Source organism: Girardinichthys multiradiatus, chromosome 7 (assembly GCF_021462225.1).
Source record: "Girardinichthys multiradiatus isolate DD_20200921_A chromosome 7, DD_fGirMul_XY1, whole genome shotgun sequence".
NCBI lineage: Eukaryota > Metazoa > Chordata > Actinopteri > Cyprinodontiformes > Goodeidae > Girardinichthys > Girardinichthys multiradiatus.
The window spans coordinates 12,686,053-12,702,499 of record NC_061800.1 but is presented as its reverse complement, the minus strand read 5'-3'; the positions used below and the strand labels follow the sequence as shown (position 1 = coordinate 12,702,499).

The 16,447-nt window shown below is 39.5% G+C and overlaps 1 protein-coding gene across 1 annotated transcript in view; it reads right to left on the bottom strand.

The window, feature by feature from the left end:
* Positions 1–16,447, bottom strand: part of xpo4 (exportin 4) — an 85,760-nt gene that overhangs the window by 21,524 nt on the left and 47,789 nt on the right. The window contains exons 8-13 of the mRNA XM_047370085.1: positions 14,162–14,319; positions 7,457–7,631; positions 6,561–6,737; positions 6,317–6,459; positions 4,994–5,139; positions 4,062–4,239 (exon numbers count right to left, since the gene is read on the bottom strand). Coding sequence (XP_047226041.1) covers positions 4,062–4,239; positions 4,994–5,139; positions 6,317–6,459; positions 6,561–6,737; positions 7,457–7,631; positions 14,162–14,319 — 977 coding nt within the window. The remainder of the gene's footprint in view (positions 1–4,061; positions 4,240–4,993; positions 5,140–6,316; positions 6,460–6,560; positions 6,738–7,456; positions 7,632–14,161; positions 14,320–16,447) is intronic.

Sequence of the window (16,447 nt, the reverse complement as noted above, 5' to 3'; positions counted from 1 at the left end):
TCTAGGGTCAAGAAAAGAGCTGCTAAAATCTCTGCAGACCCCACACACCCTGCACATAAACTGTTTAGAGTTTTACCTTCAGGCCGCCGCTACAGAGCACTGTTTCACTAAAACCAGCCGCCACAGAGACAGTTTCTTCCCCCAGGCTGTTTCTCTGATGAACATTCAATAGAGTACAAAACTACAGCATACAGATCTTGCAAATGCACCTTTTTTATTAGATATATGTATATTGTACATTGTAAATTGTAAATTTGTATATTTTGTAATGCAAAAACAGAACAAAAGAGCAAAGTGTACCGGAGTCAAATTCCTTGTTTGTATGTACGAACTTGGCAATAAAGTTGATTCTGATCTGTTGGACTGGTGCAGCCAGAACAACCTTGAGCTCAACGCTCTAAAGACAGTGGAGATGGTTATGGACTTCAGGCAGAACCCAGCCCCACCTGCCCCCATCACCCTCTGTGACTCCACAATTGACACTGTGGAATCTTTCCGCTTCCTGGGAACCATCATCTCCCAGGATCTCAAGTGGGAGCCAAACATCAGCTCCCTCATCAAGAAAGCCCAGCAGAGGATGTTCTTCCTGCGGCAGCTGAAGAAATTCAACCTGCCAAAGACTATGATGGTGCACTTCTACACAGCCATCATTGAGTCCATCCTCACCTCCTCCATCACCATCTGGTACGCCGCTGCTACAGCCAAGGATAAGGGCAGGCTGCAGCGTGTCATTCGGTCTGCTGAGAAGGTGATTGGCTGCAGTCTACTGTCGCTCCAGGAACTGTACACCTCCAGGACCCTGAAGCGGGCAGGGAAGATTCTGGCTGATCCCTCCCACCCCGGTCACAGACTCTTTGAGACTCTCCCCTCTGGCAGGAGGCTGCGGTCCATCCGGACCAAAACCTCACGCCACAAGAACAGTTTTTTCCCATCTGCCACCAGCCTTGTTAAAAAAGCCCGGAAGCCACACTGACACTCTCCCTTTCCCCCACATCCCCCCCTTTTTTTTGCTGTCAGGACACCTGTAACCTGTAACTCTATGCGTTACATTAACGTTCAGCTTGGACTCCTGCTTTACTTGCACACTGATCACCTGCACTGCTGTATTGCTCTTGCATCCTATACTGCTCTATATTTACTCTCACTCACTTAAAACTGTGCACATATATTTATATTATATTGTAGATATGTTTATACTTTTTAATTTGTATTGTATTGCACCGACTACGCCAAAACAAATTCCTTGTATGTCCAAAAACGTACTTGGCAATAAAGCTTTTCTGATTCTGATTCAATGGACATAATAAATAGAATGCACACTGCTCTAGTTGTCATTCTGCCCTAATGTTTGGTTTACAGGACAGTCGTAACCTTTATCACATACACATTTTAACAGATTCTAAAATAAAGCTGATAAACCGACTGTGGAAACAAAAATCTCCAGACTGAGGGTTGAGCTTTTGTGCAAAAGCTTCCTGTTTCGATGACTGTTAGCATGAGGAAGGCAGTCCAAGGAGACAGTAAATGATCGGGCCTCTACAGACTATCACCACGTTGTTCTTTGTGTGTAACTGTGTTTCAGTGAGCCTTACACACATTACACAGAAGGACAGAAAGCTTAAAGGAGCTTACGGCTCCGTCTTCCTCCCCGTGGACACCCTGCAGTTTCACATTGTCTGCAGAAAACAGCTGACATTTACGAGGCCGAGGTCGGCCGTCCACTATTAGGAAACCCAATGCTTTCGGCTGCCGGTCACCACGATCCTCTCTCATCGCTGTCATTCCCCCTAACACACACACACTCCTCTACTTAATGACGAATCTAAAAGACACAGCAACACAATGACTTTCAAAAGACAATAACACTGGCTGCTTGGGCTGTCTTTTGTCGCCACGGTGATTATCAGAGGAGCATCTAGAGCGGCTGCCAAAGTCCCTGGACAGGACGAGGTCTCGAACACCTCATATTTTTAGCGTCATGTCAGGATTTATGTCAACTTGGTTGTTTGTTAAGCACTTGTGTAAGAAAAATTTATATGACAGACATTAGTTGATATTAGTGTAATTCACAGAAAAAGAAGAGTTTCTTAGTAAAATTCAACTCATAATAATGTAGTAATGTCATATGAAAACTTTAAACCTTTAATAGTTTAGTTTTATTAATCAAGAATTAATTGGCCCAGAGGTATGCTACAATCACTTCATGCTTTAGCCCAGAAACAATGACCTAAAGTTGGGCAAACGAACACTCAGATCTGAGTGTTAGTAATTTTCCTTTAATCAACTGCTTATTAAAGGCAGAAACTGTTAAAACTGTAAAACAATAAAACTATTTCTAGAACACAACTTTATATTTCCTCATTCAAGCGCTACCCAATTAACCAACATCTAATACAGTAATGCTTTTAAAATATAAAACTAAGCCTAAAAATAATCAGTGAAGCAACACTTTCAGTAAAAACATACATTTATTCAATAATACCAATCCAGATTAATTATTTATTAGGGACTTTATTTTATATATATTTATTTATGTACCATGTTTTCATTTTCATAATGTATATTTTATCTCTTGTGTCACATAACTTGGGTACAATTATTTTATAAAGACATGAAGTTTAAATTAATTAGTTTGCAGAATATTTCTTTCTGAGTGGTGAAAACACAGAAACTTTCTGCTTGCAGCTTGTTTGAAGAACTCAACAATCCATTATGTTTAAGCTTTACAGTTCAATACTAGCAGTATTAAACTGCAGGCTGCATTTAAATCAGCTACTGTCGACACATTCAAACATGTTGAGTGTGTGACGTCACACTAGACTAACATTCTGTCAGATTTAGGGGATGATAAATGAGCCATGGTTGGTGAGGAAATCTATGCTAGCAGAGTTTTAACAGGAAGATAAATGCCAGCTAAGATGAACGGCCACAACAAAACAAACTTCACTCCATCACAGCAACTTATTTAGCTATATATACACATTTTCATTTAAACACATAACTTTAATGAAGACCTTAGCATGTTGACCACTCCCATCTAATAATGTTTTAACCATGGACAATGGCCATAAATGGCGTCCATGATGTAGAACCACCGCCACGGCTTTCGGTTTAACCCTTTCCAGCCATTGTGGTCCTTAATATTGTTGTAGCTGCTCTTGGTTTTGTTTTAGCTTCCTCATGCCGCTCATGGCTAATCAGTGAATAGCAGTCTGTTTACGTCACATTTCGGCCCTGTTTAGCCCTGATTGGACCTGCTGATGAGCAGGTACCAAGAAAGCTAGTACCGGGTCGGAAGAGCCAGTAATAGAAAAGGTTGCAAAAGTGCTGAGTGGAGTGGAGGCAAAGTAGAGCCAATGAAAAATAGACAGTTTTACAGAATAATCATCATTTTAAATTTAATCCAACCAGCACTAAAAGCACTGTGATAACAGACACCTCCAGGATACAGGTGCTTAAATGTATAAATGTTATGGTTTAAAGCTCATTCAGATGTGGAGTATATTATGCATTCATCCCCTCCTTAGATTAATTAATTACAATTTCTTCTGTGACTGGAAATACAAAATGTTACTGTGAAGGTTGGTAGAAGCCAATGGTAAAACGTCATAGGCCTTAGTGCTTAAATGCCAAAATAATTACAAATATAATGTAAAACTTTAACAGTTAGGAAACAGAACATTTGAAAAAAGCCATTTATCATCGTATTTAATATTATTGATAACACAATCACTGGTTTTCAATGGAAAGCAGTAAAACTGATGGGGCAAACGACCAAACCCAAACTGAAATCTAAGAATCGTCTTGCTAGAAACCTTTAGAAGTCTATATTAGTGTGGACTCTGCTCTTATTCAGTGTATGTTCAGCTGTTAACACTTAAGTTAATTCATAGTAACATCCACGCTAAACAGCAGACACTCGATCCTGAAGAAACGGAGCATGTTCAGCCATCATAACCCGGCGGCAACTGTTAAGGACCTTGTGAACAAACATTTGCAACACGTTCCACAAATACGACGACACGTCTGGCCCAGAAACAGAACGCCAACAGAAACGGTACCTGATGACAGAGTCTGTGCGGTTGCAGCCTGGTATGGAGGAGGCCTTTTCCCCCGGAGAGCCGAGGATCTGCAGCGTTGTGTTGATGTCCACCTCTGTCGAGTGTTTGATGGAGAACTCCATCACTTCAGAGGGGATCAGTGGGGTTTCACCCTGAGGATCGTCTGCCAGTAGATAACCTAGAGACAAACGGGACGGTTCAGGCCTGCTTACCTCCATAGTGCTACTGTTTACCAATACTAGTGGATATTAAAGAAACATCATCTGTTTTTGTCATTTTTCTATTTTAGACAACTTTCTTTCAATCTTCTAGGACTGTAACATTCATCTAAAATAAAAATAAATATCTGTTTGAAATATGAAACCTTTAACTTTTACTTTATTTCACCTAATTAAAAGTAAAACCCTGTGAACTCAACATGTCTGAATGCTGGGTAGTCATTTTTCCAACCACTCTGTTATGTAGAGCTCCACTCTATAAAACCTTGTAAAAACAATTAAAATGCATCTCCTTTTAAAGAGGGTACACCCAGTCTAGAGTGCAAGTTAATGGGCTGTAAACCTCAATAAAGCTAAGAACTGCTTTAAGGACGCAGACTGCATATCATAAAGCCACAGTGCAGGGTGGTTTTTCTGTTATAAATATAGCCAGTAAAGTTTAATAAACTGTACTGGAAAAGTCATTTCTGACTTTAATAAAACATTTCTATTGTATATATGCGTAACATGACACCATGTTAAAGTTTGCTAAGTGCCTCCAGTTTGAACCTGATTTTATATGAAGCTTTTGTGGACTGGGTTTTGGATTTCTCTACAGTGAAACTACTTTTGTTCTAAAAGTTACTGGAGACCAAAACAGAGTTAAATATGACGTATCACAACAGATACTGCTGAACTAATAAATCCATTTTAAAAGGTAAAACAGATGCTGACCTGAGACCAGTATGAGCCAGTGGATGTCCTCATAAAGGTCATCAAGGACTTTACGATCCACTGATCCCAGATCAGATGAGGCCATGAGGTGCTGCTGGGTTCTCTGGAGCTGGCCGTGCAACCTGTTCACTCGGTCCTCCAGCAGGCTGCGGAGCGGAGGTAAAAAACCGAAAGGGCAAATGTATTTTTGCAAAAGCAACGATGTAGGGTCGCAGAGATCTACAGTGGTTGGCAAATGTATACATAATCCTTTTTCGCTTTTTGTGACATTACAGCCATGATACTGAATGTATTTTAATTTGATTTTATTTGATAGATCAACACAAAGTCTGGCATGTTTGTAAATTGGGAAAAAAAATGACATAGGCACATATACTGTATGTACAGAGTCCCCACAACACAGTAAGTTCTCGCTGCAGTCTTTCTGGTTATGTCTCTACCAGTTTGCTCATCTTAAGACTGAATTTTTTGCCTTTTCATCACTGCTAAATAGCTAAAGCTCCATCAGATTGGATGTAGAGTAAATCACACTTTAAAGTCTTACAATAGATTATCAACTGGATTTAGGTCTGGACTTGGACTAGGCCATACTAACATAAAAATGCACTAAACCACTGCATTGCAGATCTGGCTGTATGTTTAGGGTCGTTGGCCTGTTGTGAGGGGAACCTTTGCCCTAGTCTTAAGTCATCTTCAGCCTATAACAGGTTTTTCTCCAGAATATACCTGTATTTATCTCCATCCATCTTCCATCAACTCTGAGCAGCCTCCCCATCTCTGCTGAAGAAAGGCATTCCCACACCATGATGCTGCCACCATGTTTCAAAGTGTGGATGACACTTCATCCATAACAGTTGGCATACAGACCATAAAGTTCAATTTTGTGATTTGACCAGGGGACCTTCTTTCACATGTCCTAAAGTGTTCCTGGGTTTTCATGAGAACCAATAAACACAGAACACCTCATTTATACTAAGTTAAATTAGACACAAAATGATTATAGTCACTAATGAAGTGACTTCTATAAAGGAAAAAGAGTGCTAAAAACAAATACACAACCTCACTTTATTGATTTTTGTTTGCAAAAAAATATATATTTTAGAAACCTATGTATCTTTTTCTTTCCACTACACAATTATACTTCCTTCCTTTATGCCTGCCTATCACACCAAATCCCAATACATTGAAGATTGTGGCTGTAACGTGACAAAATGTGAAAAGGTTTAAGGGGTTGGAGCACATTTGCAAGGGCCTGCATAACAAACCAGGTCACACAGGAATCTAAAGGATTTATCTCCACTGATTAAGCCGTGGTGTTTTTACCTTGTGAGCAGGGGGATACAGTGGTCTGCAGCCACACGTCCCAACACGCCAACACTGGACAACTGGTCTGAGAACAGCTCTCTGTCATCCTCCTGCAGCTCATTGATCTCCTCCTCCTCATGCGATGCTATACCATTTACAGACTGTCCAGGGTTTCACCGGTGAAAAAAGATTTTAAAGGAAGAAATTAGGAGTCAAAAGGAACCAGATTATCAGGATTTTTTGATACATTAAAGAGTCTCACCAGATTCCTTGTGCCATCAGGAGCGGCCAGATGACACTGAATGTACGAGTTAAACACCTGGATGGCCGGCTGGACGAAGCAGCCACGCGGAAAGTGCTCCTCGTCCTGCACTAGTGTTAGCCACGACTCCAACAGCCTATCGTAGGCCTCCATGTAAACCATGTCGTCTTTATCGAGCTGAGGGCCGGAGGAGAGATGTTGGGTTAACAGTCTCAAAAAGTTACGGGAGCCAAAATCAAGTGAAGTACACAGTTTTTATTTAATATAAAAGTTGTTTCTAAAGGTGGTGATTTTTGCTTTATTTTCCTCTGCTAAACAGTAAAATAAACATGTCATCTTATAATGAAACAACCAGTCTGATTTTGTGGAAATGAGATGTGTAAAACACACTAGATCTAAAACATAATAAGGGTTTCACACCTTTGCCCTACTAAAAGTAAGTTAGTTTCCTAATTTTTTGGGGTTAATTTTTTTTTCTCTCTTAAAATTAAAGCAAAAATGCATGGTTATTAATAGATAAATACTGTGTAGTAGCAAACATTTTCCAATTTTTTAATTTGTCAGGGAAAATCCTCCTCCTGCACTGGCGGGTGAAATTTGTACCATTCATGAATGCCTGCCAAACAAAATCACTCCATGAGCCACCAATGGTCCCTGGGCCATATTGTGGACACACCGTATTTTAGATTTATGATGTTTAAAAACAACTGAGCTGCTTGAAGATTCTGGAACAGGTTACCCGGGTGACCACACGCTTTAATTTTGCCTTTCAGGCCTGTCAGCATTGCATCTGTTTACACTCACTTGACTTCAAACCCCTCTGTGTTTCTATTCCAAGATACATTTCTCTATGTAACATAATGAGAGGAAGGTCTGACTCATGAGAAGTGACCCACCACCTCCTCCAGGGCGGCGCTGCGTCCAAACGAGCAGGTGAGCAGTGTGAGGCAGTTGATGAAGGAGGTGAAGAGCTCGCTGGGCAGCGCCGTTAAAATACTCCGGGGGAACATGGTGATCAGATTTGAGATGATGTTGGAGATGCCCACCGCCTCCGAGTCTTCAATCTCAATCCTGAGGACAGAGGTAAGATACAGAGACCTCACCATTTAAAACAACACGAGAAGAAATGCAATACATAAATAATGCTCAATAGCAACCATCTGTCAGTAGTATTTTATTGACCCGTAAATGTCTGCCTTCTCTTTTTATTAGAAAAAGGGAAATAAAAAAAATAAAAAAACATCTTCATTCGGTTTACAGTTTCAAACTCTGCTTTGGTCAGAGGAAAGACAGGGTCCAGACTGAGGGTGAACTCAAAACATTTTCCAGTTACCCTACTGGTGACCAAGAAGAAGATATAAAAATATGACACTCACAGGCAGCCTGACTCCAGTGAGCTTTTCCACAGCTGCAATGAGGTCATTTTAATGTTATCTGTGCATCAGTAAACATGAACAATTAAACATGGAAGGTTGACTTTAAAGCAAAGGAAGTCTTGTCATCTTATGGTACCTTGGAAATGTATGAACTTCCACATTTTATCACATTACAACTACAAACACAAAGTAGTGCATATTTGTTTTATTTTTTAAACCACACATCCTTTACCATCAACTTTACAGTTATGCACCACTTTGTGTTGGTATAAACTGCTAATAAAATACATTGAAGTTTGCAGCTGTAACAAAACAGGATGTAAAAAAGGTTCTCGAGATTTCTGATAGAAATGAATCATTTTCCTATGTTTCATACCGTCACTCTATTACCCATGTCTCACCTATTACACGTTTTCAAGACAACGATTCCTTGCATTTTTATTTTTGGATGAATAAATATATAAAACTCAAAGACCTCAACTAAACACGCTTTTGTTTCAAGTGTGTAGATTAACATTAGTTTACTCAATGTTTGAAATGGTCATGAGTTGTAAATGTACACATAAGATTGGTAAATTCTGGGACAATTATTCAAATGAATCATTCAATGTCCATGATGGCTTTAAATGATCACAAACACCATACTAAACAAAAACTTTTGTTTTTACATCCAGAACTATGCTGTTATTTTGTAATGTCCCCAGACTGATGCACACCTCCGCTTCTTTCAGAGATTGAATCCACGTGTGGTGTTGTTTTGAAAAGTCAGAGCGAATTAATACGACAGAAAGAGGGAGAAAGAAGAGAGGAGCGGTTACAGCGTCACCCTGATGGTCGTAAACTGATGCATGGTGGGACATCATTTCATACCCACTTGAAGGTGGGCATGAATAGACCAAAACTGCAAAGGTACAAAATGCTCGGCACATTTGGCGAAAGCAGCAGCAGTGTTTAGCTAACAAGAAAGCGACTTAAATACCCTGGATTTAGAGACATGGATGAGCATAAAGACTTGGTGGAGTTTTATTACTCAGCCATAAAACAGATCTGTGCAGCCATCTGAAATTTAAACTCAGAGGGAACACCAAGAAACACAGAAAAATCACAACTTTAAATAATGGGTCCTGCATGTTGGGGCGCCTCATTTTAAAAGAGGGAGCACTTTGTTTTTTTTTATCTTACCATAACTAACTGATTAAAACGATTCTGGACAAAAACCTGAGGGGAAAAAAGAAAATGAACCACTGGAGCTTTATTTTCTGTGTTGCATGTTTTTTTTAAAGGGGCATTCCTCTTCCCACTCTATGCAAGTGAAAGAGCAACATTGTGTGAGAAGCCTAGCTAAACCCTATGAGATGGAGCTAAATTGCGTGCAGGACTGTTGAATCACTGCACATCGGCCATCCCTCTGCATGGTTTTCCGATGAGGCAAGGGGAAAAAAGCGCCAAGAATAGGTGATTAAAGACATAGCAGGAGAGCAGGGAAGAGAGAGAGGAAGAAGAGAAAAAGAGCCATTCTGAGTTGGTGTGTGAGCCTATCATTTATATCAGTTCAAGTAACTGTAGCGTCTTATTTCAAATGCAACGAGAAAGTCAACAGATAATCCCCCACATTGCACAATAAGCATCTCTCTGACGCAAACCTTATCAAAGCAAATATGTCTAATTGTCCCTTTTTCTCTGTCAACTTTTTGAATCTTGATGGGTAAAAAATAAAATCAATGCAGCACTATATCTGAAAAACCTAACAGACGCTGCTTTTTTAAAACTAATTTGTTTGATTTGACAACGGCACAAAAATATGCATCCAATAAAATACAAGCCAAACAAATCTGCTTGGCCTTGGATACATCACTAACCCACTGTACAGAACCACGTACACATTCAGAACCTCAGCTGATGGAAACATCAGGGCTGCGTTATACCTGGAAACATGCGATGATGTGGGTGAAAGTTGCAATGACTGGCAACACATACTGAAGTGTACAGCATTAATGTCTTTCTAGTATAGATCCATGCCAACAGATGTCAGATAATGGGTAGTTGGACCAGATACTGAAAAAATATATAATTTCTATTCCATCAGCATTGTTTCCAATATGTAAGTGCTAACAGATCGTGCTAAACACAACACTCTTCAGTGTGGGACTTACTGAGGGAAGAAGAGTCAATGTTAGCCATTTTCTGCATCAGTGATGATTTTGAAATGAATTCCGAGAAAGTACAAAAAAAGCTTTTTTTAAAAACAAATTTTCTAATGAGACCTATCTGCTTGTCATTCGGGCTGTAACAGAGCTGGGTTTTAGTGCAGTTTTAGTTGTTTCTTATCGGTTTTCAGGGCATAAAGGAGACGTCTGCCTCAGGATACTACCTGGTAACAACCTGCAGGACGTTTTGTATAGTGGTGAAGTATTATTTGAGCTTCCATTTCTATCCATCATGGAACATGCTAGATCTGAAAATGTTTGGAGCATTTTGGAAATCTTTGGTGTTAGTTAACATTTGCTTATCTTATTTCCCAAATCATATATGGAGGTCAAAGTTTTACAAAAAAAAAAAAAAAAAAAAACGAAGATGGGAAATCCCATCTGCGAGTTCTATAATATTCATGACAAATACTGTATGTATGAGATATCCTTGCAAAGTTTATGATGTAATTTTTTTAAATCGACATTACCATCTAGAACAGTTGGCATGGGTCGGTTTAGGATCTCTAAGGATACCAAAGTTTTAAAACATTTTGCTTTCAGAACCAGCAAGATTTTCAGTTGCACCATTTTTAAAGTTTAATGAGAGGCCACAGACAATGCCAGAGCGACCTGGGTTCTCTCCAGCTGTTTGGAGCATAGAGTAAATCAAAATCATAAATGTTATGACCTTATTACAGCTGTAATAACCACAGTGTTAGTATTTTAGCAGGAGATGCTTTAGGTAAAAGCAATCATCTTGTATAATTCAATTTTTGAGTAAATACTGTGAAACTGCTGTCTTCACTCAAACCAGCCTTTGCCGACCGGAATAAAGGTTTGATAAATAAACAGTCCAGTAGTTCACAGCCCAGACAACACATTGAACTGTCTGTACGTCTTTAGAAGGGTTGGACTGTATCAGGTGATGCCAAACAGGCTTTAACATCAGTTCAAAAGAGCTCCGGCTCCCTCCATTTTATCACAGTGTCTGGCAGCTCTGTGTTCAATTAAAGGACACCTGTTTAATATAAAACACACCAGTATTTACCCATGTTTAAAGGAAAGCTAGTGTGGGTTTTTAATCCTTAATTTGATCCAATGCGGCATAAATGTGGTCTTAGAGGCATCTGGGAAACATAAATCACTGGTTACTCTATGTACCCAATGTGTTACTGAGCTGGAAGACAGTTTCCCATGATACAATAAGGGGGCATTAAAACAGAGACTCAACAAGCTATTACCCCTCCTGTAAATAAAGCTGAAATGCTTCAATATGCGTCCCCCTACTGGTCTGCCTCCAATGCTTGTTGAGTCTCTGAATTTAAATAACATGAAATCCTTGTTATAAAAAGCTACCATGTCTGTTCACAGAGATAACGTTGAAACAGAAGGATGTGACTGTCTTAAGCATAGGGCATTAAAACATTTCTAAAAAAGAAAAAAAAACAAGGAAAAAAAGGGAATTAATCTTGGACAAAATGCACACAAAGTAGTTTTGCAACCTTTATTCCTCAGCTTCTGAGCTGCCTCCGAGAAAGAAGTAATTATGGAATAATAGCATTCTACAGCTCCCTCAACCTTTTCTGTGATTGTTGAAGGTTTAATAATGGAAGCCAATAAAAGGGAGGCTTTTACCTTAAAAGCATCACGCATTAGAGAGGAAAGCTAACTCAGGGTTCAGCAGCTCAGCCTTCATGGGGTGGCTGCTTTCCCCTGGCAGCTTTCAATTAGTCCCTGCAGGTTGTTTCTTGAGCCACACCATGTTGTGTCAGTGTTGTGGCTTAGTCGATTATAAAATGCAAGACTTGTCAAAATGTCAAAGAAAACCTCAAAAGTAATAAAAGTAATAAAGCTAAGTGATTATTTGTGTGTACAAACAATGTCATCAATGCAGGTCCCTGCTCTGAGTGTTAGAGTCGGAGTGACTGCAGCAAAAACACACACACACACACACACACACACACACACACACACTCTTGTTTTGCTATATGTAGTGAGGACCATGTGTTGACTCCCATTGACTTCCATTGATTTCCAGTCATTTTCAACCCTTTCTATGCCCTAACCCTGACAATAACCCTAAACCTAACTATTACCAGTGCATGCCTAACTCTAACTCTAACCTTAACCTAAACTCAATTCCTACCGTAGTCCTAAACCTAACCTCTAACCCAAAATCCACATAAAAGTAAGAATTAGGAAAAGTCTTTACTTTCCACAAATTACCTTTCATTATCCCCTTTTCCACTGAAAGCCCCAGGATTTGTTTTTGCATTGCCATGGACCATTTATTTAAAATCAGCCTAATGACGAATGGGGACGTTTTGAAAAAAACTACAATACACCTTCAGTCCAGCAGAGGGAATTACTATTTTTCTCCATTTAAAAGCTAATAAATCATTTTTTTGTTTCAACTGATAAATAATAGATGATGAGCAGCTTTAGAGCTATACAGTCCATTATGCCTTAAGTTGCACTGAAGCCATAAGCAGGAAACGTTTAAAGGACACATCCTGCAAAATGCACGTTTTTAGCCTTTAAATATATTTTGTTGTGTAGGAGTGCAGAAAAGTGGAATTTAGTCTCTCCAGGTGCACGGAGCAGTTTTCTCTATCATCTGTTACGTTTTTTCAACTGTTACGTTACGGTATTTGCTGCAGAACAGCTAAGTAAGGTCAAAGATTTCCGCGTATTCGCCATATTTATTTCTCACTGAGATTTTGTAGTCCAAGCTCAAGTAGGCCTACGCTGCAAGTGGATAAGTTCGGTTGGGTGAATTAACCAATAAAGTTCATTACACAGTTCCCCAGCATCAGAACCTTTTCGAATTTACTGGTTAATTTTAATTTTTCATGGAAATCCACCCACATCAGTGGGGAAATTTCTGTTTCCCCACTTCAAGGATGAGTGCCTTCAGCAACCTCCACCAGAATCAAGAAAGATTTGTTTTGAGGTACCTTTTCACTTAAAACATCTTAACACTACTTTTTGTGACAAATAATGGTATGAAAACGATTAATTTGTATTTAGAAATATCTGCCATTACTGAACCTGCTGGTGCAAAGCCTCGCTGCACACAACCCCCCCTTTAACAAAGCCTGGGGAAAGCTGAAAAGACCATATCCAGAGTAGAACTATCTACCCATGAAAGTAAAGCCCAGTGAAAGTGAAATTACCCGGGTAAATTTGTATCAAAACGCAACCTGGGCTTTGCAAAAGCCTGGGGCTGTCTACAAGCAATGGAAAAGGGGCTTATGTTGGTTAAAAATCCTTACGGTCCTCTCTTGGCAACAAATACAAGAACACAAACACATAACTATGGTTTAAATGTGAACTGAAAGGAACCTAAATTTGGCTTAGTATACATCTGTAAACACGTATAAATAAAAGGTGAGATGTAATATTTTTGGAAGGAATAATATAAAACAAATTCTAAACTGTCAAACACCGACCCAACCTTGATCCCATTTCAGCACCACTTAGCCATGCAGAAACTTTAGGTAATTAATGGCCTTGTTTTAACAGCTGCCAAGATGCTTCTTAATGTGGGCCATGGTAAAGGACTGATCAAAACAAACTAAGCATATGATTTCCTAAAAACAATCACAATTACCTGTCCAATCAGAAACATCTGTGTAAAACCAGACACCAGACTGGGATGTCAAGAAGCAGTGCCAGTTTAAGATATGAGACATATGGGTTTCTGTCCAGGGCAGAATGGACATGGTATATTTTTAATAAAATGTAAACATTGATCTTCCTTCTAAGTTGTCTTTTTGTCATTTTATATTAACGACAAAAAAAAAACAACAATATTCTAAAATCTGTAGGGGAGCCTGCAGAGGTCTCTATTAATGCAAGAACAGCTACAGTCAAGGAGAAAATATGTTCTAGCTAAAACAGTCAAATGTTATCATGGTGTGTCTCCTACAAGCAACAGAATAACACTGAGATCTTAAACAACAACATTTAATTTCAACTGTCTCAGCAGCAAATTATGTTTCAACACTTCAAGGAAAGCAGGCCTCCCGCTCACCCGTTGATGGTGCTGAGCAGGCCCTCCACCATGTGAGCCAGATAAGAAACCTGGGCGCTCTCGTCTGGGAAGACGGGCCCGTGCATGGAGGCCAGCTGGGCCAGACACTGGAGGGAGTCCTGGGCCATGTCCGAGTCCTCTCGGATCTTCCTGTGTATCTGCAGAACAGAGACATGTCTTTACTCTTCACTCTGAATAATAAATAACTAAAATCCAGTACTTTGAAATGTGCATATGGGTCATATATCACTACAACATCTCATCCTGTTTAGATGAACTGTTTTCAACATCTTTAGGTTGGACAACTCATATAACAGCACCTGCCTGTCTACAAAGACCTGCCTGTCTCCTCAGAATATTTTTCATAGTTGCTTCCTAAAGCAAAACGTTTAGGAAAAAAACCTTAAGAAAACAGTGAATGTAGTCGTGGAAAAAAAAATCTAGAGGAATATGTCCTGTTGATTCCTGTAAGCCCTTTTGTAAAGCCCGTCTCTGCAAGGGAGATCTTTGTGCTCACTCGTCACCACTGAAGCTGTAGAGGTTGCTGTGATTGTCTTTTAATGTGCAGAACCACCTAAAGCCTCTAACAGGTTGTTTTTACTCGTCGTTTGGTCATGGGTTCCAGCCAGCATGTGCTGCAGCAGCAGGTGAAATGCGTTTAAGCTAACAGGTCGAAAAGAGTTACTAATACGGAGGAGGTTAACAGGAAAGCTAGAACAAGTCTACTGTGGGTAAATATCTCAGCAAGTACAGCAAGTATCTTAAATTGGGCCAAGCAGCGCCAGGACAAAGCTGACAAGAGGAACAGGAACGCTGGCAGACAACTGGGCAATCCTGGAACACACACTAACATCAGCATTTCTTTTTATTTTTATTAAGTCTGATGCTTGCTCTGATTTTAAACATATCACATTCCATTTAATTTCATGTTTGTTCCAAATTGTTTGTTTTATGCCGGGATTTTATTTTAATGTAAGATGCAAATAAAAAAAAATGCTTTAATCCTAATCTTTATTCTTAATTGAAAGGCTGAATCTTCTATATTACATTTATTTAGTTCTTTCACTGGTTCACTTTTATTTTAACAGTATCTGTTAGATAAGTTCAGCACAATACTGATTTCTTATTTAACCCCAGTGAAGAAAATCGACGGCCAAGTCGCAGACTGTATAACATAGCAACCAAAACAGCATATTTTCCTTATAATAAAGGCCCATGTCATGCTTTGCCTTATTCACTACACTATGTAATCCTCACTGGATTAAATGTGAGACACATTTATCTAAATGTACAACTAAATGAGAGAAATGTGATGAATGTACAAATTACAGCCTTTTTTTTAACATTATTGAGCGTGAAAAGGAAAAGACACTGGTGACCGTTAAACTGGGTTTTTAGCTGCTGATGGAGACAGAAAGGATTGTTAAAATAGAAACTTAAAGTAAAAAGTTTACTTTTCCCCAGCACGTCTATTTACATATTCTTTTTAATCTTAAAAAGAAAAATGCACATAAGACTTTTGCTATAGTAAGATCTTTGAATGTTTGGTTACCTAAAGATGATCAACTAATCTCCTCACTCTTCATTTAAAGACTCTAAAAGCAGATGAAATTTCCCATGTGCAATCTGTTCTGATGACATTCTAACCTAGACACCCAATAAAATCTAGTGCTGCAAAGAAGACCTCCACAAATAGAAAAGGTGAATCCGACTCGTTTTCCTGTTGAACCCGTCAGCTAAAACTGAGCAGGATTAATACTCACTGGTGGAACCAACAACTCTGCAAACTGAGGTGTTGTGAAATATCCAACTGTTTCTGACTTCAGTGTGATCCCTGGACTCAAAGATTGCTGTGTTTGTCTGAGCACTCAGACGGCCTCAATCAAACTGAGAGGAAAGATCTGACTCCTGATGAGAAAGAGCTGCTTGATACAGTCTCATGGCAGCCTGGAGATTCCCATCAAATGTTCGATCCTGGGATTGATCCACGTTGAGTGGTCACACTCCGACAGCAGAGGAGGCATACCTGGTATATGCTGAGGAAAGGACAAACACAGAGCACGGCAGGAGCAGTAATACCACAGCGACTCATCCCAGCAACATGTGTTTCCACTGACGGCTCTGTGCAGATGTTCTTTCTCAGCCAATTCTTCCCCTTTTTTCTTTTTCTGCTTCTTCTTCTGCGTCTTGAACCGTCATCCTAATAAATCCAAAGTGTGTGCATCTTCAGCTGGTTCCTCGCACACAGACCAACGTATGGCCCCGTCACTGAAGCAGTCAAACTTT